The sequence below is a fragment of the Ricinus communis genome, chromosome 8 (genome assembly GCF_019578655.1).
Source record: "Ricinus communis isolate WT05 ecotype wild-type chromosome 8, ASM1957865v1, whole genome shotgun sequence".
Lineage (NCBI taxonomy): Eukaryota > Viridiplantae > Streptophyta > Magnoliopsida > Malpighiales > Euphorbiaceae > Ricinus > Ricinus communis.
This window is the reverse complement of record NC_063263.1, coordinates 18976749-19002453: the sequence shown is the minus strand read 5'-3', so window position 1 is coordinate 19002453 and position 25705 is coordinate 18976749. Positions and strand designations below refer to the sequence as shown.

Here is a 25705-nt window from a genome sequence, read left to right as displayed (position 1 = left end):
GAGAGCTAATATATAGGTTTTATGGAGTGAGAGGATTTCTGAAACAAGCTATTTCAAGTAGGTAAGCTAATCATTAGATAAATTATTATGGGTATGATGAGTACTTTAGCAACCATATAAATAATATGCTTTTGCATTCGAAGAAGTGAGAGATTGTTCTTAACTATGAAGTTTTCATTTGAAATGGTTGTATAAAAGAGCTTCTGTGAGTTATATTGAGGTAGAAAATAAGATCAAAGAGCTTGGGAAAAAAGTGAAGAAGCTTAATGAGGTTAAGAAGGAAGTGCATCAAATGAAGGAGAAAAAAAGGAATTGTTGTATATTGACAATATTTTTTCTTTTATCCATCTTAGTTATTTTGTTATTCATAAATTTTAGTTTAGTGAAATGGCTAATTATGTACAATTAAGTTAAGCTCATTTTAGCTTATAATTAAGTTATATATCATGTTATCTTTAGGTTTTGATTAAGTAAATGATTTATGTTGACATTTTTGCCATTATCACAATTATATGCATATTTATCGAAAATATTTGCACAAGTTGGCTGCTAAAAAATATATAAGAGTATTATCATCTAGTAGTAAACTTGTTTAAATAGGCTTTAAAAATAATACAATTGATAATGGTCTAAATACAAAAAAAAAAAACTATTATCTAATATTAAGTTCAAACCTAATTTCAAGGCCTTACAAACCACAAAATAAACTTTGTCCTACCAATATAATTAATTATCCTACTATCTCTTACAAGCCTTTTATTAGGCCCTTGATTTGGCAGGCAAGGGATTGGCATATTGCTTCCAAGCACCAAGCCAATCAACCATGCAAACAGGCATATGAAGCAATGTGAGCGAGCAAGGCAATGGGTAGGTTGCCTAGCCTAAGTAGTATTTTAGGTTAGCTTAGGTGATGAATTGTCGTACAGGCTGTCACTAGCATAATGCTAAGCAACCAATGAAATGGGCATACAAATGAGGCACGTAGGAAGTAAGTTGTGCAACATGTGGGAGGCAGATAGCATGACAAGTGGGCAAGCTAGCTAGCTTGGAGCAATTACAAAGCAAGCAGAGTTGTATAGGTTTTAGACATGGTGAGGCAGATTGCCAGTGTGGCAAGAAGCAGTTGGGCCAATATGATCAAGATGCAGTATAATAAGTCCATAGGGTAGTCAAGGGTGTCAACTGCCATATTCGATAACTACCTTGTAATGATCCCCATATAACTTCTTTTGTAACTGCCTTGTTTTTGAATAGTCAGTAGTGTGCCTTTGGGAATATCTATATGAGGAGTCTTATATTGTATTTCCTTATTATTGAGAATAAAAAAGGTTGCGAATGATTCTTGTAAATCATTATGTATTGATTATAATTGTGTGTTTGATTTATTAATGGAAACTTCATAATACTATACTCAGTAAAAGTTGGAGGAAGTGTTGGTTGGCTGAACTAAGTGTAAGACTTAGCTGCCACACAGGCAGAAATTTGTGAACGAAAATTGACCCTATGACAATTAGTATCATAGCCACTAGACAATGGCTGGGGGCAACAATGAAATTTGTGAAAGATTAGTAAGACTTCAGGCCTTGATTGTAGAATTTCTTAAAGGGAAGAAGATTATTTTGTGTTTGCAAAAATTGCCACTCCTGAGGCTGACCTGATGGAATTATAGAAGTCTCCTCTTGTGGAATTAAATAAAATTTGCAAAGAGAATGATGAATTGCACATGTAATTGGTCACACTCCATCGGACTATGGGCAATAGCTTGAAAAGATCGCAAAACGTCTCAAGGTAATAGTTACTAAACAAAAATCTTTTGTAAGTATAAGGAGTGCTAAGGAACTCAAGAATTTCTTGTGGGATACCGAGCAATATTTCATTACAACTCGTGTTCCAAAAACTAAAAATGTGACAATTACTAGCATGTATCTGTCTAGTGATGCAAAAATGTGGTAGAGAGCACACAGTAGATGATGCAAGTGTTGGTAGGCCAAAGATCAAAATGCAAGATAAATTGAAGAATAAGATGAAAGATCAATTCTTTCCTAAAAATATTTCTTAAGTTGTAAGAGATGGCTTGAAGCATCTCAAACAGAATGGCATGGTACGGGATTATGTGAAGGAGTTTAGTTTCTTAATGTTGGATATTCAGAATATGTCAGAGGAAGATAAGCTATACAATTTCCTATATAGTTTGCAACCTTACGCATAAATTGAACTCCAAAGGCAGAATGTGAAAGACATTCTTAGTCAATTGTTGTTTGTTGATGCCTTGGTTTATTATAGATTAAGCAAAAAAAAATTTGACTCTCTCTCAACTTCAAAGTCCAAAGAAAAATAGCAAGAACAAGAAAATGGAAGGAGAAATGATGGCAAGAAGAAAAATGGGGGTGATAAATGAAAGGGTAAGAATAAAAATTTTGCATCTAATGGCAAGAACAATCTAGGTTACTTCTTTTATAATGGCCTTCATCGAGCCAACAAATGTCCTAAATGGGAGAAGTTGAATGCTCTCATAGTAGAGGAGAATTTTAAGAAACCATAAGCTAGAAACTTATTATCCACTTCCAAGAGCACCTGTGTATGCTCTCTATTCCAAGCCATTCTCAGACAGTAGAACCCCAAGCCTCTGCAACAAGCACACTGTAAATTTCAATCTTGGCACTGAAACCTGAACACCAAATACCGTTGAAATTTCTAATTAAGCCACCAGCACAAGCTCAATCAAAAGGCCTCATCGCACCATCCATATTAGTTTTTACCCTATTAAGAGGAGGTAAGGTCCATGCAATTATGAGTTCAAGATTATTCTAATTTTATGAACTATAAAATGAATTTAAAGTGAATAAAAAGAAGAGACTACCATAACCACATATGTAGAAATATTATACATTTGCCATGTAGTTTTTAATATTACTCTTCCTTTCTTTGTCAAACACACACACACACACACACACATATATATATATATATATATATATATATAAATTAAATGCTTACAACATCATCTTCTAGATCAAAATTCCTCATTTGGTCCATTACTACCTCTATTCCTTCCATTCCATGCATAAGCCCAAAAGAACAAAGACATCCATAAAAAAATAGCAAAAGCAATCACTACATCATGATTGAGAAAATAATAATAATCATAAGATGGCAGTAGTAGATGCTAAAAACACTCAAACATGAAACTACTTAATCTTCACTTAATTCTCAAAATTAAATAGAGGAAGATGAAGGAGATAGAGTTCATTAATATAATTACTAAATATATATTAAATATATTACAAATAAATAATAACACAAAGTGTATCCATTGTGCAACATGACATACTTTACTAAATGAATAACTTATATATTTTTTTCCCTCAAACAAAAATACACATATGAACACGGAAAAACCAATTGACCTATAGGATCATAAACATGTTGGCAATTGACTAACTATGTTAGTATAAATTCTTGTTAAGTTAGGCTTAAGTATGCTACAATTCAACCTTATAATCTAATCTATAAAATATTTTTTAGAAATGAATATTGCAGCAATTATTTCAAAATAAAAGAACGAAATAATTTATATCGAATAACTGAAAAAGAAAAACAAAGAAGTAAATCGAAAAATAAATTCATGTACCTTTATGTCTTTATTTAGCAATAATTTATAAGACCACTCATCGCCCAAGCTCTTACTCATTCTCTTAAAAGATACTTTAATAATATCATTGTCAATCCTAAGAGAAATTGCCAAATTCCAAGACTTTTTCCTCATATCATACCCAGTTCCTTGAATGAGCATAAATCCAATCTAACTACTTCTTTAATACATTTATATTGTCCACAAACTGAAACTGCACATCTTGCACACAACCTAGAAACTCAAAAAAGTAAAAGCTTTAACCTAGAAAATTGTAAAAGTTAAAAACCTTAACCCAACCTAAATATTCTCAAAGATAAGAATATTAAACCATAAATTATAAAAGGTGAAAACTTTATTATTGAGTTACTAATTAGAAGTGAAAAGGCATAAGCTATATGTTAATGGAGCTTAATAAGGACCTAATTGTGGACATCGTAAAAGGAGCTAGGTTTCTCCAAGGAAAGAGAAAAATCATCAACTTCGAAAGTGGAAGAATTTTCACTAAAGGCGACATTACCAACAATTGCTTGAAGATTGAGATCTCCGGCGTTGGTATACTAGTTCTGCAAACTCTAGAACTTCTTGAGAAGTGCGCAAACCCATTTGAACAAAAAAAAAAGATGATGATGACTACTCTGCAAAATTGGCGGGTTTTAAAAAGAAGATGATGGAAGCTTCAGTGAAGACTTGAGAGTATAGAAATGGGGCGACTGTGTGAAAGAGAATGGCTTAAGATGGAAATAAGATTAGGGCTTGTAAATTATAAAGAAGAGTCTTAGTTATTCTTGTTTTCCCTGCAAATTTGTTTATGAAATGTGTTAAAACTTTTAGCCTAAAATGCAAAGTTTTTATGCTTCTTTCCATTTCATTACTTTTCATTTTACATACTAACTAATTAAATTATTTTTTCATTTTACATATTAAGTAATTAAATGAGATTGTAGAATTTGATAACAAATGTAGTATTGGAAAATATACAATAATTTATGTAATTTTAAAAAAAAAAGAAACATCTAATTATACTTTTGTTTTAAATTTATATATAAATATATTAAATAAAAAAATTTATAATAAAAAAAAATAAGATAATATAAAAATAAAATTATAATATATAAAAAATTAAAATATTATATTTTGATATTTTTATTATATATATTTGATATATTATTTAAATTTTTTATAAAATAATATTTGTATAAATTATATTATTTACTATTTTTTATTATTAATTTAATTTTTATTATTATATTTTATATTTAGTTAATATTATTAAATTAATATTTATTATTATTTGTGATATAATTCTGATAATTAAAATAGAGACCACATTTTTGGTCTCTAATCCAGAGATCATAATACCGGTCTTTCAATGGTAGCTAAAACACCACAGATAATTGGCAACTAAATTAGCGACCATGTTCTGTGGTCTTTAAATTAGAGACCACATAAGTGATCTCAAAGTGGTTGTTATTTTTCCTATCAAATTTTGGCGCCACATTTAGTGACTATTTAGAGACCACTACAAGTGGTCGCTGTAATTGTAGTCGCTATTTGGTCGAAATGTGGTCGTAAATTTGGAAAAGGTTGATTTAGTCTCCAAATGGAAATAAAGTGGTCGCTAAATGGTAACTAAATCGCGACCACTTTATTGTGGTTGCTAAAAGTGACCTTTAAATTGTTATTTTTTATAATGGTTTCTAAATTTATCGTATATTTTATTTTTGTGTATAATATATTTATAATTATAAAATTTACAACTATATATTTAGTAAAATCAAGCTTGCTTAATGAGTTCGAAATCAAGTTTACTTAACGAGTTTAAATTCGAATTTACTTAACTAGTTTGAAATTGAATCGAGCTTGAGATCGAGCTTAGCTTGTTTATATAAATACTAAGCTGATAAGGAGCGGAGCTCAAATTCAGTTTGTTTATATACATATATATAATATCGAACTCAAATCAAATTCAAAGTATATAAAAATTATAACGAACCAAATTCGAACTTTAAAAAATAAAATATTATCAACCTCGAGCGTAGTTAATTTTGTAAGCCGAGCCTGAAAATTGAAAAGCTCAGCTCGGATCCAGTAATTTACACTCCCGGATGCGTTTTGCCCTTTTAAGAGCTGCTGCTGTGTAAAGATAAGTATAACTGCATGAGCACTTTTTGTTTTCATTTATATTTTCTTGTTGCCACCTGTCTACTTTACATGTTAGTATTGGATAGAGATTCCAGCTCGAGTTTCTGTGTGTAATATATGATACTGTCATTGTATAAGCATAACAAACTTAGCTTTGTATCTCAAATTCTCAATCCTACTCATCGTATTCAATTGATCAATTAGTCATGCATAGACTTATCCCTGTTCGCTCTAAATTTAATTATACTAAATCTTCCTTTCCGATTTCATTTTTTACTCATCTTTCCAATTCAAACACATCTTCAAATAATCACTTTCACTCTAATCCATATCAGTCTCAAACTTCAAATCACTTGCTCCGTTTTAATCAAAGTTCAAGTCTTTTAGACTCGAAAACCAGTTATAACCGTGTTTTTTTATCTGGGTACATGCCAAATTATGTTAATTTGACGAATAGTGATTGGAATCGATCTTGTATTAGGAGTTTTAGTGTTGAACCTGAGAGAGAGTCCATAGAATATGATGTCGTCATTGTTGGAGCTGGGCCAGCTGGTTTATCAGCTGCTATAAGATTGAAACAATTGTGCAGTGAAAGGGGTTTGGATTTTTCAGTTTGTGTAGTTGAGAAAGGTGCAGAAGTCGGTGCTCACATTATATCAGGAAATGTGTTTGATCCACGTGCACTTGATGAACTTATCCCACAGTGGAAACAGGAAAAGGTGCTTTTTCTTGAATTCCCTTTATGGTGTCACTTGCATTTCTTTGCAATGTTATTGAAAGAAATATGAGTATTTTATACTAGTCAGCATGAGTAAGATACAAAAGTTACTAACTGTATGATGTGGCAATATGGTAACATTCGCTGCATTGCTGGCGTCGATTATATGACAAAACGTTTATTCCTCTATTGGATGCTTTGTCAGTCTGGATGATTAGAATTTATGAATTAGGGTATTTCATGTTTCTCCAGTTTCCTGCAGGAGTGAAAATCGTCATGAATATTGAATAAGTGCAATCATTTGTTTCCAAGAAACTTCTTTGAGTTTCAAATTTGCGCTGTGTAATCCTTCTATTAATTCTCGCATATCCTGTGCATGGATTTGATATCTATTCATGTGGCTTCTAATCTCAAAGTATTTTAAGGCAAGAAGTCTGTCTCTGATGATTTTTAGGTATTGGTGAAGTAATTTGCAGCACGTAGAATTTATTAATTGTATCACCACAAATCTCTTGATTCTTAATTATGTTCTTTGTCAAAGTTTGGTTGCAGGCACCAATCAGTGTCCCCACTTCTTCAGACAAGTTTTGGTTTCTTACAGAGGATCGTGCATATTCACTTCCATCTCCTTTTGATAACAAGGGGAACTATGTTATAAGGTGGTTATGTTTTACTTTTGCGCCCTGCATAGTACATGTGGGAGAAAAGTGTTCTCATATCCAGATATGATGATCCATACAGCTAGCCCAAATTCCATAGGGAATCTCTAAAATCTGGAGAATTCAGATTTTATCATGTTTTCTTTCTTGGAGCTTGAGTTCTCATGATTTTGCTAGGCAAATAACCAGTTTATGGTATACATAGTTTGTAATTACTTTAGAAGAGTTTTGTATAATTCTGTGTCGGATAGCTTACAATTATTATAGTCATTCTAGACTTTATTTACTTCTGATCAATTCAGTTTTATTCTAGACGCTGGTCTATTCTGGAGATATAACATATCATAAATCAGTGGGATGATGAATGGAAAGAATGTTGTAATTGGATGACTGAACCACTACATGACTCTTACTTAAAAATGGAGTAACATGGCATTTTTGTCTCTTTTTCTTTTTAATTTCTGTTTTGAAACAAATGTTCTTGCATAAAACTGATATTGGGGAATTCTTTTCTCATCCTTGTGTTGTCTAATATGAACTCCTGAGTCAACATGCTTTTATGGTTCTTTGATTTCCACCTTCCATCAGTAAACTTACTTTTTCAAGATTTTGGTAGAAAAAAGAAAAGAAAGAAAGAGCTTTTTATTATGGCTACTTTGGTGCAGTTTAAGTGAATTAGTGCGCTGGATGGCAGTGAAGGCAGAAGAAGTTGGAGTGGAGATATATCCAGGCTTTGCTGCTAGTGAGGTACGTTTTGCTCTGATATTAAATGGCTTATACTATTGCTAGAAGTATTCGTATACAAGATGTGCAATTTTGACAGATATTGTACAATGAGACCAACAATGTTGTTGGCATTGGAACTAATGATATGGGAATTTCCAAAAATGGCTCCAAGAAAGATAATTTTCAACATGGTGTAGAATTAAAAGGTTGGTATCTCTCTCTCCTTCATGTATGTTATTATGAATTCTTGAGGTGTAATAGTTGGCTCCCACTGTAAAGCATGCTTGCAAACTATGTCATTATAAGAAGCAACATTGTCCAATTATAATACTCAAGCTCTCTATTAAATTTGTTAGCTTTGGAGCTAGATTGGCCTAAAGAATGGGGGTTTTTTATGAATCAGCACCAATGTGATTTGATACTTGACCTAAATTATGTTACTGTATAATTACATAAGTATGACTTGCTAAGTTGATGCTGGAAGGTCAACTTATGAGAGAATGAGAAAGTACAACATCAGTGGATTTTGGGTAGTATTTCCTGGATTTGTTTTCAAGGTGATGTATATCCACATTGTAAAGCAATATTCCAATGTGATTTAAATTCCTTCAAAGAATCAGAGTATCACATCTTTGTACTTTATACTTTTTACACCTCTGAAAATAAAACTGGTATAATTGATGCATTGGGCTTGGTTGAGCCACTACAAAATTGCCGACATTTTCCCTAGTAAAGCCCTTAAAATGAATCAGTCCCAGAAAAATGTTTTTTCTTGAAGTTCATCATCTATCAGGGTTGTGAAAGAAGAAAGGTGGTTGATTCATGTGCTTTTCTTGTCAGAACTTTGTTCTGTACTCAGAAAATTTGAATTCCAAGTGGCTAGTTTTACTGACCTGTGACCATTTACCCTTGAATGCTTGCTCTCATGTCTGCAAGTTGAGAGCTTTGGTATTTCTATCAGCAGTTTCTCAGTTTTTTGCCTTAATAGCATGAAGAGAAAAATGGTGCTGGTTATGAAGTTCTACCTTTATCCTCACCTTAGGGTTACCTCTGTCCCTTGTGAGTATCTTCTGCTGCATTCAAATGTACTTGTTTTGTCTTTTTTAGTTTATCTTTTCCATGAGCAGGCAGACCATTTAAGTTTTCCAATAAACAAAGATGTTTGTGCTACTTATAAGTTGCTTATCTAGTGGAGTGATAATCATATCTGCAATCTGATCTGCATGCAAAGTTGGCTTGTCTCTTGTTAAGAGCCATTGTTATAGACGGCCTTGAATATGGTGCAATTCTGTCAAGAATTACTAGTTTTCTTGTGACATGGGATCAGTTACTGTAGCATTTACATAGTGATTATCTGGGTGAATTACATATGCAGGTCGCATAACACTTCTTGCTGAAGGTTGTCGAGGATCCTTGTCAGAGGTTAGCATGAATTTCTTTTTGTTGCTACATTTAAATGCATATATTCTATACCTTTAAACTTTGTCATTTAACGATTATGCTAACATCTGGTGTCAATGTTCTTTCTAACAGAAAATAATCAAAAAGTACAAATTGAGAGAAAAGGTGAATGCTCAGCATCAGACTTATGCCTTGGGAATTAAAGAGGTGACCTACTTTCAAGTAACTTTTATCTTCTACCATGATTGATTTTCTGGAACTTGTAATTGTTTAATCACACTGAAGAGATCCTGCCCGTAAAAACCTCACAAAATAAAATAATGACGAATACAGAATTAAGAGCATGTAGGGCTACTCAAACTACAAGATCCTTTATCAAAGAAAACCAGAGTCCTGCCGGACACCCAATAAATTCTCTCTTTCTCTAGACATGTCTGTCCTCTCTGCTTTAGAACAAGATTAACTACAATGTCCTCCACAAAACCAAGGGCCAACTTATTTTTCCTCCATTCAGTGAAAGCTCCGTCGCTTGGCCAAAAGTACTTTTATTGGGAAAATCACTTAATTTGGGCAAAAGTGCCTCGTATTAGTAGCAGCCAACAAGTTTTGGCCCCTGTTTATAGAGTTACCTTCAGTTCGTCCCTATGGAAAACTCTTCTAACTAGGAAAAGAAAAAAAAAACAAAGTGAAATAGGATTTTGAGACAAAACTTAACATGTTTTTTCTTTCGAATGACAAATCTAAAATTTGTAACGTAACATGTGTTACAGTTGCACGCTACTATAGTTGGTTTGTTATGTTTCGTGTTTTGTTGTGAAAGATTTTCTGTTGGAAGATAACTCTTTTTGTAAATGTATTTTAGTCCATATAATGTTCACTCAACCATATTCAGAGAATTTCTTTTGCGCTATTGATCAGGTTTGGGAAATTGATGAGAGCAAGCATAAACCTGGTGCAGTTTTTCACACATTAGGTTGGCCCTTGGATCCAAAAACCTATGGGGGCTCATTTCTGTATCACATGAAAGATAACCAGGTAACCAAAGGTTCCTCTGCCTTACTTCTCCCTATTTCACAAGGAGCCAATTGTTTGCTTGATTATGGGAATTAGTACTGATTTCCCACCTGCTCTTGTGTAATCATATATGTAATATGATGGAATATTAAAATGCATAGTTGTCATCTTGTTTCGTTGTTATTTCCTGATTTTTATGGCCTAGGCAGCAGATTTAATTCTATTGTCATGCTCCCAGGATTGTGATGCATAATAGGATTCGAGTTTCTGTTCTTGCAAATTTTGATTTGATTGATCATACCTCCTAGATCCCTGCATTCTGATAGACTTGTTACTGTATTATATCCTTTGGGGAACCTTTGTACTTGTGGTCATATTGAAATTGTATTTGAAATCCCACTTTTTAATATGTTTGTTGGAACTGATTCAGTGTATTTGTATTCATCAATCAATTATTTATATTTAAGTTTCTGAATTTTAATGAAATCTTTGAACTCTTACATCATGTTAAATTTCAAATTATAAGCATCATTTGATTAGTTTTATACTTCAAAAAGCTTCTTGTTGTGGAGTCATTCATCGTGCTCTTTTTCAATGTACCATTAATTGTATTGTTTACTGGGTTGTATATGTAGGTTTCAATTGGCCTAGTGGTTGCTTTGAACTATCGCAATCCTTACTTAAGCCCTTATGATGAGTTCCAGGTAAAGTAGATTTTATAGGTCTTTGGCGACACAACAAGTGCATCTTTTCTTTTTCTTTATTTTTCTGACCTTGTGGATATACAGTCTTTTTCATCTGCTCTAGACTTCCCTCTGGTCACTGTACAGGGCGCATTATCAGAGCACCCCTGCATTCCAGTATAGCTTGGAAAGAATACCATCCTTTTTTAGTTGCTATATGAAATGTGTTATGGAATAGCCAGGCTCTAGTAATAGTCCTTAACTCCTAAACTGTAGTTGCTTGCAATGTGAGAATTATGCACACTAGATAATATCCTGCACATATGCTACTGGTTTGACTATCAAAAGAATTTTAGATATTTTTTTTTTTAACTTTTAACACTTCTCAATAGAGAAAAGTATTAATTCACTATTATAATATTTAATGATAAGGATATGATTACCATTAATGAAAAATAAGTAAATTTCAGTAAAAAGAAATAAATGAAACTAAAAATCTATTTTATATAATGTTGAAAATGCAAATCGGCAATCCTAAAATTAATAAAATTATGAATACTACAGTCTTACAATTATATGTTACATCTTATCTTTAACACAAAATTCAAACCATGCCACTATTTTGTTAGCTTAGTTTTATATTTTGTAATTTAAATAGATTGGTGAAGTACTAATTTTGCTCACTCATTTGATTAGATGATTAAATATTTTCATCGAATTTAAAGTTTTTCTGATGCTATTTTATTGTGAGATTATGAATATCTACCAATGAATATAATACAACTAATTATAGATTGTTTGTGAGGTTATGAATTTCCATCAAATAATCATACCACACAAGTCATTATTAATAGATAATATATATTACTTTCATTTTTCTTTAATACCTTTACAATGTGTTTGTTCAAAGATCCTAAGAGAGGAAGACAAGGGGGTTGTGTGAGGGGTTCTATTCACTTACAACCTAACAGCAAATAGGTAAAATGATTGATGCTTGATATATGAACAAAATTGTGAGAATTTCTCATTTTAGAAGTTGAAGTATCGCTGTAATTTTAGATATAAGTTACTAGCAAATATTAATAATATTTCAAAATAAGATTTTGTGGAGAAGTATATTAGTAGTATCTATAGTAATAATATTTTTATTATTAAAAATGAAACTATAATTATATTAACTTTAAAACTGAATAAGAAAAATACTGAATTTAAGAGTGAAAAAGTTTTATGAGAAACTATGTTGAAATAAATCATAGTATTTGTAATCTGCGATAACCTTTTCTAAAAACTTTTTCTATATGTATATAATAAAATGTAAAATATTTTCGTTACAAAACGTAATAACTAGTAATTTAGGGCCACATATTGGAAAGCAGTGTAAAGTATGTAATATGATATATGTGAATACGAAGTTACAAAAAAAAAAAAAAAAGGTGGGGGGCGGTGATCGTTCTTACATAATTGTCCTCATGTGACCACATCAACTCATCAAGTGGAATTAGGAATAATGAAAAATAAAAGATTGAAATGAGAATGGCAAAAAAGGAAGTACATTGTTCAAAGAACTATTCCCTCACTCTTTGTTCACTTTTAATGAATTAGTATTTACTCAGTGTTCTGGCTAACTACTTCCCTTTTTACCAGAACTGGTGCTGGGATTCTTATCTAATCTTGTAGACTGGGTTACATGATTGAGATACAATGAAATATGGTAGCTTAGAACATCCTCTGAACAGGTCATGACCTGCTTCTCACCATCCACGAATATTACCACCTTTACAATAGAAGTGGCATGCTATGAACTGTTGGTGAGAGCACTTGATGGGAAATTTAATAAAACAACGAGAAAGAGAAATAAAAAATGAAAAGGGAGTTGTTTTATGCAATTCTATACTTTTTCTTCTTAGATCATTAATGGTGTTGGATGTTCTCACCTTTGGGATTGGTACAAAGTTTAGCATGAATATTTTCTGAGGCGAGAAATTATTTATATCTATAGAGTGATGTATAGAAATGTAAATGAACCGAACCGAGCATAACTTTGATAAGCTTGAGTTTGGCTCATTACTATTCTGCACAAACTCAAACTCGGCTCGAGTTCAATAGAAACGAACTCAAGTTGAACTCGAACTTATTTCGATATTGACTCGTTAAAGTTTATTTTGAACTTAACTTGAACTTTTTGAATTTTGTTGATTTATTTAACAAAATCAAATATTATATCTATTGTAAACATTTAATGTTTAATACAAATTAATTATAAAATATAATTAAGAAAATTTTATATAAATTGAGTAAAAATATGTATACATACACGAAAATATAATAATTATAATATAAAAATCATATATCTGCATCTTTTACAAGCCTATTGACAAGTCCATTAACTATTTAGCTTACGAGTAGGCGCACGAGTCTATTAACAAGCCAGCTCATGAGCTCATGAGGTATTGACAAGGTTGAGCTGGATTTGTCAACACTAACGAGCCTCCATTAGTGAGCTCAAAGAAATCTTTATCGAGTCGAGCTCCAAATAGTTTACAAGAGACACAGTTCATTTACAGCCCTATGTTACAGCCCGCCTCACTTGGCCAACCTCTAAGCCTAAGTTTCATGACACCTAGCCCTAAAGAATCAAATGGACAATTTAATGAAAGAACTTATCCTGTCAAACTTCGATAGGGTCCCGGTCCTGGTTATTTATGTTTAAGTGATAGATCCATATCGAAATGCAGTTTTGCAATGGTAGTAACACCAGCAGTTGGCCAATTTCTATGAACTCATCTGATCCAATGTCATATCCAGTGTGGATCATTTGCCTTTCCTAGTGGATTTAAATAAAATTAATGGCATTTGTTGGGCTGATTTACTGGCACTTTTGCTTATTGTTTAATATTATGTTGGTTGATTATGTTGAAAAAGTTTCCAATTTGATGTCCATTGTTGTATTAATTATCTCATCTATGGATCATAACCATTTGGAATCTTACTCAATTTCCTTTTATTGGATTTTGGACTTAGAAACTTAAGCATCATCCTGCAATCAAATCAGTTCTGGAAGGAGGAACTGTCATTCAGTACGGGGCTCGAACTTTAAATGAAGGTGGTATTCAGGTGAGTTAGTACATACTGCTTATGGATGCCCACGTCATATTTAGAGTAAATTGAGCTATATATGTTTGAAACCACGGAATCATGAAGTTCTCCCAAATTTATGTTGTTGATAATGGAAGGATCCAACTCCGAGTTCATTTAACCATGGATTAGAATGCTAAAGCATTACTCCACTGTTGGTTATTAAGTGCTGTACAAATATGAATTTGATGCTAGTTAAATTTCAGTCTATTCCGTATCCAGTTTTCCCTGGAGGAGCAATTATTGGGTGCTCAGCTGGCTTCTTAAATGTACCAAAAATAAAGGGAACACATACTGCTATGAAGTCAGGTACAGTTTCATTACAGTTACTGATAGCTTAATTTCATTTCGTTTCCCTTACTCAAATTAGTTTAAGAAAAAATAGTGCAATCTTACTTTAAATGATTTAAATAATATCATATTGAAGACAGAAGCTAAAGAAATTAAATTGATGGCAGATCATATGTTTATTTAGTTTTATTCTCAATTATTTTTGTGCATGCTTTTCTCAAAGAGGAAAATAATAGGGTAAGTACTTAGTTTTGTCTTGCATAAAAATTAGTCTTTTCTCTTGGATACTTTCCTGAAAATTTTGATAGAGAAAGAAGAATAAATAGGAAGATTTGTCATGTATGTGAAAGAAGCCATTGGAAACATTTTTCACATTGATAACATGAGGGGCACCATCTCTTTGGCATCATAGTTCTTTGGATTAGTCATGCTAATTTGTTTACTTTTTGTATCTGTTTAATGCTTTCAAAGTTTTGGAAAGAATGTGAGAAAGCTCTATTATCTTACTTTAGTCCTGTTTAAACAAGTTTTACTTATAATTGTCTCATACTCTTACAAATAATGAAAGTTAACTTTTAGCTTTTTCTCTTATTATGCTTGATTTTTCTGTCTTCTGTGTGCATTCATCTAAGTGTGCATGAGCGTCCATTTGTGCTTTAGCCTTTAAGAGATACCTGCCCAGTAGCCACAGTGGGTTAAAATTCATTACTGTGCCAATCCCACAAGAGTAATAGGCTATGGTTGGTAATCATCGTTAGGGTCATTTAATTCAACTTCACAATCATATTCTTCAAAATTGATGATGCTCCTTTTCATTCTCATGTGCGCCTTAAGTAGCAATACTGGCAAGAATATTATAGGATCCCGGACTAGTTATCTGTATTCAGCAATAATATCTTTTTTTGGAGTTGGTGTTTATTGCTTTAGCTATTTTACAGGAATGCTTGCTGCAGAAGCTGCATTTGGTGCTCTTCATGATGGCTCAAATTTGGAATTGTATTGGGAAAAATTAAGGAATTCATGGATATGGGAAGAGCTCCACAAAGCTCGCAACTACCGACCTGTAAGTAATGCAGTCCATTATTTTTTCTTCCTTTTTCCTATAAACTCTTTCTTTTCAATGTTCGATGCATGGATTGTCCACTGCGGAAATGATTGAGATGTCATGGCTTCTTCATTGGTGGAAAATGTTGCTAGTTTGGAGCTCAAGAGATAACTAGGCTGAAAGATGATTTTATTTTTGTAGGCATTTGAGCATGGCCTTATTCCTGGAATGGCAATATGTGCATTAGAGCAGTAAGAGCCAAATTTTCATGAACTTTTTCCCATTTATTACTTTCACAGGCTGAAGATTGCTTAGTTACTTGATATAATATGTTGCTTCAAGTCATATGGCTGAATTTTCTTCCTTACAGCTACATACTGAAAGGAAAGTCCCCCTTCACACTGAAACATGGGAAACCTGATCATGAAGCAACAGAAGTAAGTAGATGTTTTTAGAAATACTGTGCTTAAATTACTATGTCAACTGTCAGATAATAATTCAATTTCTTCAATAGTTGAAAAGTCATAGATTATGGACTAGTTTGAAGAATCGTATGTTTATTTATTTTATAAGACAAGAATAAAATATGGAAAGTTATAACTATTAACTGTCTTAAGTTTGTCATTTTATTATCATGTTTTTTTTAGTGATTTCATGAAATTGATGTAGAGGCAGATAATAATTGCAACTGCAATTTTCATTTTTATCCATCAGAAGAGTAAACATAAATGTTAAATCTTCCATATTCTTTTCTCAGGTATAATCCAGACCTGATAAGTATGTAATATGGACTAATAGTTTGCAAAAAGAAAAGAAAAAGCATTACATCTATTTGCAAACAAATGCTGATCAGTGTCTGTGGATTTGCAGATTGCACAAATACACTCTCCTGTAGAATATCCAAAACCAGATGGAGTTTTATCTTTTGATGTACCAACCTCTTTGCACAGGTTTCACAGCATAAACACTCCTTAATATTCCATTCAATTGTCAAGTATTATATATTTTGTAGGAAATCCTCTAACTCATCTTAATTTTCCTTCCTTAAACGGCATAAATTATTCATTTTTCCTATTTTGATTATCCAGGAGCAACACAAATCATGAACACGATCAGCCAGCTCATCTTTATCTGAGGAACCACAAGATTCCTGAGCTTGTAAATTTGCCAGAATATGATGGACCAGAGTCGCGATATTGTCCTGCACGTGTTTATGAGTAATGTGCATGTTGTTATAGCTTGTGCTTTAAGCTTCCTTGTACAAATAATTGACCTTTGATTTTGTTCAAAATGCAGGTACGTATCAGATGAAAGGGGTCAGCTGAAGTTACATATCAATGCTCAAAATTGTCTACATTGCAAGGTATTGCTCAGATCTCTAGTGTTTAGAAACAACTCCTTGAGTATTGAACATCGCAGATCATGCATATGCTTAATAATGAATAGACATAGCAAAAGATGTCTAGAGCACATACAAAATCAGATTCGTTGGCAGTCAAATGTATCCAGATCCTGGAATATAAAGGAAATAATATATGGATCTCTAAGCAAGAAAGTTGTTTATGTAGTCTACAATATGGGACTAATGCAAGCATTTTTAGGATCTAGCATGTTGGCTATCAGAGACTACCTGCTTAAGCCATTTGTAGTAGTTGCGGCAGGCATTCAGTTATCCTTTTCTATGTCAATAGTCATGTTTCTAATACATGACTGGTCCTTGCTTAAATGTACTTGAAATAACTCGTGGAGGGGAACCTTTCCTTTTTGTTTTGTCTAGTAGTGATTTGGAATAGGCTTCCATGCTAGTTGATCAGCCACCTAATTTGAAATTTAAGTATGTCTTGCATGCAGCACCTTTGCCTGGAAGAGTCCCTTGCCTAGCATGAGTTCTTATATATAACAACTTTTGTCTTTTCCTTTCACTTGAATTCATTGCCTGCATCGTTGCCGGTATTTTTGTGCGACTTGCACAGTCAATACACCTGGCACACTTACAGTCCCTTTTTATTGGATAGCAAGCGCATTAGAAACCTGGTTTCTTAATCTGAAATGGCAATATTTGCAACTACCCATAGAGTTCAAGCATATGCACTTCTGATGTTTATTGTCAATTCCAAATTACCTAAATCATTATGTCACGGATTAGCACTATGAGGATGTGAACCGTGAAACAATAAGCTGTACTTTGTAAAAGTTCACTCAGTTCATGACATTGTAGAAGGAATTTGCCCTCAGTAAAGTTCAGACTTCCAAGCTCTGCTGTCTTTCTTTTCTACATTAACTTTGCTCGAGTATTGTTTCAGGCATGTGATATCAAGGACCCAAAGCAAAACATTGAGTGGACAGTGCCGGAAGGGGGAGGTGGCCCAGGCTACACAATCATGTAGATTCAGTATTTAGTACTTACCATCATTACAAATGATCATGTTTTATTAGGAAGAAGCGTTTAAGAGATACAATAATCTCCAGAATAAAAGCAACATGAGAAGTTCTCTGCAATATCTGACAAATAACCATCAACTCAATGGATAGTGGAAGAGCATCAGCCATACTAAAATGGAGAGAGCATCAAGGAATGAAAATGGGGAAATCGCTTAGGTGAAATCTAATGGGCAAAGCAGAAATTATCATCAATTAAGACCAGCAGATGTGCCCTCACATAGGGGCTGGGAGCCTTATTGATGTATTTACAATTTTACATGCCTCTTGTCCTACAATTGGGGGAAAGAAAATTGTTATAGGACATAGTAAATGGTGCAAAAAAATAAAATAAATAAATGAACTGTTCTTTCTTTAACCTTTTGTTGTTACATAATAAAGGGGCCTAAGTCCAGAAACTGAAATTAGGAGCTACCATCTCTCTTTCACAGCACAAAACTCTGCTAAGGCTGGAGGCATTAAATTCTGTGTAGACATGGACACTTGAGTTTTCTTCACATAAATGGACTTTTGATAGCAGCTTCAAATGAAGGTTCATTAATTCAAAACACCAAATTAAAAATGTGATTTTTTGCGAATTAAAGCCTGCAATTCATGTTGTAAAATTTTTGCAATAAACACTTGATGAAAATAGGTTTGACGACCCACTGAAGTCAATTAGACATTTCCATGGTAAACAACTAGTATTTTTATTAGTCCAGTTCCAGTTTCATCGTCTGGGAAAGGGGAGATAATTTGTTCCCCAAAGTGATTTAGAGGCACAACCAACTAATGGAGGAAAAATAGGCCTCAGTTTCATTGTGTTCATTATACCTGAATATCCAGTCAGATCCACAATCTTTATCTTTGTCTGTACCTCTGCAAAACATGAAGTATCCATTGGGTAACGAGAGGATGGTGGAACCAGCCTGGTTCAAATTCACAACCAAACCAGTTAAGGGTTGCGGTTCGTGAACAAACCAATAAACCATGAGGAAAGAGGGCTGATTAAGGGTCTCTTCTTAACCCGAATCGATATGAAACCGAACTGAATCTCCTCTACTCAAGGCTTTGATGTCGTCAAAGTCAGGCCATAGCTTAATAGCTCATAATCATAGTCCAGCAAGCAAATCATGGATTCTATCAATTGCTCCCACCGACTTCTCATAATATAGCACTTAGTTTTACACAACATTTAATACTATATTTGAATCAACACTTAATACTATATTTGAATCAAACTACTGACCCAACAACTAGATGCAGAGTTGGACTTCCTATATTTATTCTTTTATAAACACATCAAACCCGCAATTACTTTTCAATGTTTGATGAAATAGTCGATCAAACTAGAAACCGGACCCAAACTTTTATTGACCCTCAACTCTGAGCTGGACAAGTTGCGAATTACATCCAGGAAGGACTAGATCTAATAATTTTAATCCGTTATCTAAAAAACTCAGAAAAGTTTGACAGTAGGCACCTAGAAAAACGAAGTGCTTTCTCTCACACCTTTGTCACCACTTGGCACTGAAACACCAGTATGAATATGGAATCCAATTATCGGCAATACACAATTGCTATTGATCTTTAAGTAGCAACAGTAGTGCGTTGCCAGTCTCCAAGAATCCAAACATCTAAAAGAACTACTGCTAATTAAGGTTTACTAATGACAGAAAGTATGGTGATCAAACACAATCAGCATTATTAGTTATTAAATCGACAGGCATATGGGGAGGGGGTAGTGGGCGTCAACAAACCTCCAAATTTGGAATTTAACAAATCCCCATTAAAGATTATATATAAGAACACAACAAAGATCATACATAAACTATAACCCGTATATATAATATAACCCAGTCTCAAACTATTCTCAGAATATAGAACTGCCTAAAATAAATGTAATATAAATGTGTACACCTAAACAGACCGGGAAAAAAATTAATAAAATGACAGGTTTGGAGGACAGGAAAGAAAGACTAAGGGCATCATCCTATCTGACAGCAGACTGAAACTAGGATTTTATACAAAAGCCGAGACCCTTGTACAATGCTCAAAAGGCCATCCCTTCTCACTCATTCGCTGAAGTAGAATTAACATCTGACGAATTATCTTTCTGGTTCGGAGAAGACATCGTTCCCCTCATCTTCAAGTCACCAGATTGTTGCTGCTGTTCCTGCTGTTGATGTTGCTGTTGCTGCTGCAGTTGTTGTTGCTGCTGAAGCTGATGCAATTGATGCTGCTGAAATTGATGTTGCTGTTTCTGAGAATGAATTTGGAGCTGTTGAAACTGCTGGGTAGTCAATAGTGTGTGCATGGCATGATTGTTGGGATAGAATTGCTGGCCTGTTCCAAAGGAATTATAGTTCATCATAGGTCCACCATTGGCCATAGCTTGACCAGTCAACACCTTCAGATGCTGAATTTCTTCTTTCAATGCATCATTTAATGCTATAAGAAAGACAAAAACATTATTATCGTGCCAGATAACAAAAGCAGAAAAAAGATGGAATGTAGATGCTAGATTAATGCACAAAACAAGCACTTGTATCCTTATATATGCTAATGAGGATATGTGTAGAATCTGGAGCTATATGAAAAAAATTTCCATGCCAAGACCAGATCTCCAGTATATTGAACTACTGGAACCATACAGAGATCACGCAAGATTTATGAATAGAAGTATGTGAAACTCCAGAAGCCTGCTTTATATTACAAGTCAATAATTAAGTCAATCATGCCAACAATCAAAGATTATCTTAACTCTCCTTAAGCTTCTAGTCATATAAATAACTCAAGTAAGCCTACCTTACAAGCCTACAAGAATGTGAATCACCCAGATAATGAGATTGAAAGAAAAGTCATTTAAGTCTCAAAGAACAAGGTAAAAGAGTTTTGCAGTTTCATTTTCTATCCATGGCATTTAAACTAATAGAAAATAAAATTCCAGTTGAAAAGTTGCTAGCACATAAAATAAATCTAACATGATAAGCTCGTGTAAATTATACAAAAAGCCTGTAAGTAATGCCAACAAACATAAATTCAGACAAATAAAGATCAACAATTTTCTTAATATCTGAAATTACAAAATGGCCAAGGTTTGGCACAATAAATCAGATTGGTAGTTTATTGATGCAGAAACACCTCTTTTGAGTTTGCGCACATAAAGGTGCATAAGAAGGAGAGAGAGTTTTACACAAACCCAATTCTTTTCACAAAAATGGCACTAATCTTGTAGCAACATTGCAATAAGGTTTAGACAAATAGTTTTGGATCCAGGATCTACCATTCCAAAAAAGCAAGTGAAAATACTAAATTTTGGGAATACACATTAAATCTTCAATAAATCCCGTTCAGTAACAATTTTCAGTAAGTTTATGCTACAATTGGTTTTATAATCAAAGTAGGTTTTCGGTTTCCTTGGATATATATATATCATAAACATAACTTCATGCATAGAAGATTGAGAAAACAAAAAAATAGCCCATATAGCATGGCTCACAATGACTATTATATCCCTTAAAAGTAGCTATAAAGAACTTACATAGCCATATATATATTGCAGTGTCTTCGAAGCTCTAATTTAGTTATCCTCACGTAGTAAAATGCATTTCTAGTATACTATAATATTTTTACATTCTATTGAAGTATAACATCAAATATTACCAACAAAAGAACAAGTATTTAAGACCCAAATATAAATAATGCAGAAAGATATCTAACATTAACATGAGATTGTGCATATTTCCAATAACAACTATCTAGATATGGAAGAGGTTAGGAGACGAACACAAACCATAAGTTGACCTCAACATTTATAAAGGCAAGGGAAGATACAAAACAAGTGCCATTCTTTTTGGAGAAGGCAACAAAAATATTAAATGAAGTTTCACATTTCAAAAATCATAACTTTCTGAAAACAAGTTTATAATCCTCCATGCTCAAGAAACAAAAGAAATTTACATATCAAATGCGCACGCATCAATAAAACCTTAAAAGCTGGAAATTTAAACAAGAAAGTAACATCATAATGTTGACTGAGAATACCAGTACACTTTAGGGATTCTATTAAGAGTTAGAAAAATAATATATAAATAAGTTAAAAGGAAAAGAAAGAAGAGAGAGTCAGAAGTAACACAATCAGGAACATGTCAACAGCTTGATGTAAAACATAGCACAAGCATTTCCTTATTAGAGCCTTCTACCAAATTGTTTAATTGCTTGCGTGAGACAAATTGTATTGCATCATGATTCACATTCTTGTTCAAATATCCAAAAGAAAATATATCATATTGTTAATCCAAGGTCAGATAACTCCTAATATATCTGTGTTTCAAATAATTCTTCCCTCAAAATCAGAAATAAATATATAACTAGCAAGGAAATGGAGGAATTAAATATGCTTCATAAATTGGATAATTAGACACTAACCATCTTGCAAGTGGACCTGTTGCTCCATTGTTTGCAAGCGCAATTTAAGTTCACTATTTTCAGCAGTCAGGCCATTTGTATCTCTCTGGCAAAAAGAACCACGCAGAAACTATTAAATCAGTTGTTCTAAAAGGACATGCAACATACATTCTGACCAAAACATATTAGTAACTCAACAAGTGCAAAACAAACAGAATATATAGGATACACGCATAAAATGATCAATTCAAGAGCGGATGCCATTCGCCAACAAATAAGGAGTGCATTTAATCCACCAATAAAAGATGTAGTGTGTTAATCTGAAGCAAATTACCTGTAATAAAGTCAATTGAGCGGACAATGATGTTGCTTCTGTTTGCAGTGTCTGCACTTTCCTCTCAAGTTCAGCAATATACCGCATCTTCCTTTCCTTTGACCTTGCAGCTGATTGCCTATTTGCCCAGATCCTGTTACATGTAGAGAAAAGCGCATGATCAGTTATTCTGAAAACATGCAAAAAGTAGCCATTTGAAATCCTGAAATTTGCAAGAAAGATAGATAATTGAAGGGTGGGATTGAAGAGAAAGATGAATCCTTTGACAGTGGCCAAGGACAATGCAATAGGTACACATTAACAGAGAACCAAACTGGATTTATTCATTAAAAAAGGAAAACCGAAATTAATTAAAAATCAGAAAATCGACAGCATACAAAACCATTCCAATTTCTGGGTCCTAAGATGGGCACCTCACGAGCCAGTCACGCCTAACTTCTCTGATGAACACATTGTGCTAAGCAAATACAATACAATTCAAAACCTGAGAAGACTATTGTTTTGACGACCAATATACTGGAAGAGACCCAATAAAAATAAAATAAAATGAAAAGAACAAACTTAAAAAACAATTAACTTCCATTGAAGAAAAAAACATTTTAACTTTCAAGAAAGACTTTTACTTTTTACTTGATAGCCCTACCACTCCTGAGAGTACATGATCCTTTCATGTCATTGATAATAAATAATATTTACTAGTTAACGAAAAATGCTACTATTAAAATTGGCACTAAAAGTCTGATACAATCTCACTATACCTTAAAGATGGACTATACAATAAGCAAATAAATAAGGACATGATACCTTTTTGCACGTTTGGGGTCAATAAGAGCAAGTTCAGCAAGCTTAGCGGCAGACATAGCTTTCTTCGTATCAGCAGGAGAGACTTCTTCTGCACCTGATATAAGCATTTCTGGCTTGATAGTGGTTGAGCCATCCATTGACTGGCTGTGTTGGTGTCTAATTCTTGGCCTTTCACTAGGCCCAGCACCCACATCAACTGTTGCAGGCGCTTGTGCTGATGCCGATGCCAATGCTGCTGGTGTCGGAATTGATGACTCCCCTAATTGAAAAGCAGATGTAGCTGAGGACGAATTGAATTTATCCATATCAAGATACATTGAAAACAAATCTTCCTCAGTCTCATCAGAGAAAGAAGGTCCATCGGCACCACCTACTACACCAAGATCACTATCAAAGCTAATATCATCAGGAAGAGTCAAAATCTCTGAATGAGCTCTTCTATGCCCCAATTTCTTAGGTGGGTTATCAGGCATTCGACTTATATCATGACTAAAACGACTAGAATCTGATCCATGACCGAAATGACTAGGGTCTGAACTGGAACCAGGAGCTATAGGTGGCAATGCAGCGGCTGACGATGGCTCAGGTTTCACATTGAAAGAACTTCCAGTTGGTGAAAAACTAGAAAACCGACCTGACGGTGGTGGTAAACCACCACTATGACCTTTATCCTTATCCATCTAGAAAAATCTCAAGAAAAGAAAAAAAAAAAAAAAAACTAGCACAAACCCAGAAACACAATATCCAAGTAGTGATTTTTCACTAAAATAAAGAGAATAAGATATCAAGGTTTTGCAGCACTAAAAAATCCAAATTTTTGGATTGCAAAAGAAAACCCTAGAACACAGACAATAATAAAGTTCTACCAAAATGAGCTATAATCCAACAAAAATTAACAAAATACGAGACAACCCTAAATGAACGATTACAATTCAAACATGAGATAAACAGATCGAGCAACAAAACCCTCGAAACAAATGGAGATCTAAAACAGCACAAAATTACACAAAGAGAGCATTTTTTAAGTTACAATAAAGAAAACCCTAGAAATGAACAATACAGGTTAACCCAAAAAATAAAAATTAAAAAACTTTTTTCTTAGGATGCAAAATTCAGAGGACTTTAAAGGCAAAATCAGACATGAATTCTTTATTTCTGACTTTATAGCAGAGAAATTAGATCTCTTTTTTTTTTTTTTTGAATTTTTTTTTTAATGGCAAACAAAAGAAAGTGAAGGAAAAAAGAATCAGCAGCTTTTTTTTCTTAACAGAGAACAAGAATCCAATTCATCAAATCACATGCTCACAATGCTTCACCACTCATCACCATCACCATCGCCACCTTCATTTTTATATTTATATTACATTACGTACATAATATTTTACATTTATGGAAAGAGAAGCTTCTTGCTGTGGGGAGATTACTTGTTGTACTTTCTGGACTAAGATGTCCTTCTACATTTACTTTGACTGAGCTACATGTCTATGTACAATATGTTAGAAGCAATGAGTGTATAACATTGTGATGCACTGGATAAGATAGTCGATTACGTGCGGTTTTGGACAGTGACTGCCATGTCAAGAAAGGCAATGATTGAGTGCGGTGTATGTGTACGTATGTCTGTTTAATTTACTGATTTTCTTTTAGATCCAATTACGGATTAAATCATCTAACTTGCTACGTTTTAACAATTTTATTTAATTATTTAAAAATTTAAAAATAAATCTTAGTTTTTAATTTTATTTTAAAAATATTATTTGATAATAATTTATATATATATATATATATATATAAAATTTTAATATCAACAATATAAATTTAGAATAAAAATTTCATATTGATCTAAAAAAATTTTAATGAGTACATTTAATTATGTATTTTTTTATTGTAAAATTATAAAATTGTCTCCTAAAAATATTTTTGAAAACAAATTGAAAATATAGATATTTATTTTAAAAATATAAAATTATTAAGAATTTAAAATTTAAAATTTAATTAATATTTAGGTTTTTCTTTTTTTTATTTTTATTTTTTTACATATACAATGAGTGGCATTTTGGTCAAATTTACTTATCTTGAATTGCATTTTAGGAAAATTAAAAACAAACCATATATGTTGAGATTGGTAAATCTGTATAAATGGTAAATATAAGTCAAATTATAGTCAGCAATATTCCAAGCAAAACGCACTTATTAATTAAACTACCATTCATGAGGACATAGTTGTAACAGATTTTTTTGTACCTTGGAAATATAGGAAAGTAATTCATTACTGATGTTTATTTTCGTCT

The 25705-nt window shown here is 33.0% G+C and overlaps 2 protein-coding genes across 2 annotated transcripts; one reads left to right on the top strand and one right to left on the bottom strand.

Moving 5' to 3' along the window:
* The first annotated feature begins 5713 nt into the window (after nt 1–5713).
* On the top strand, nt 5714–18245 carry LOC8287640 (electron transfer flavoprotein-ubiquinone oxidoreductase, mitochondrial). The gene is made up of 17 exons (XM_015725573.3): nt 5714–6495; nt 7047–7153; nt 7819–7900; nt 7977–8085; nt 9255–9301; nt 9413–9487; nt 10199–10315; nt 10930–10998; nt 13999–14091; nt 14319–14421; nt 15342–15466; nt 15650–15699; nt 15819–15885; nt 16319–16398; nt 16537–16665; nt 16745–16811; nt 17752–18245. Exons 1-17 carry the CDS (start codon nt 5983–5985, stop codon nt 17833–17835), a joined length of 1917 nt encoding a protein of 638 aa, XP_015581059.1. The 5' UTR covers nt 5714–5982; the 3' UTR covers nt 17836–18245.
* Nucleotides 18246–19689: 1444 nt separating this feature from the next.
* On the bottom strand, nt 19690–24791 carry LOC8287639 (probable transcription factor PosF21). Its single transcript, XM_002529433.4, has 4 exons — nt 23415–24791; nt 22611–22743; nt 22298–22382; nt 19690–20317 (listed from the first exon to the last, which is right to left on the bottom strand). The coding sequence occupies exons 1-4, from the start codon at nt 24092–24094 to the stop codon at nt 19938–19940; spliced, it is 1278 nt and encodes a 425-aa protein (XP_002529479.1). The 5' UTR covers nt 24095–24791; the 3' UTR covers nt 19690–19937.
* Nucleotides 24792–25705: the final 914 nt, after the last annotated feature.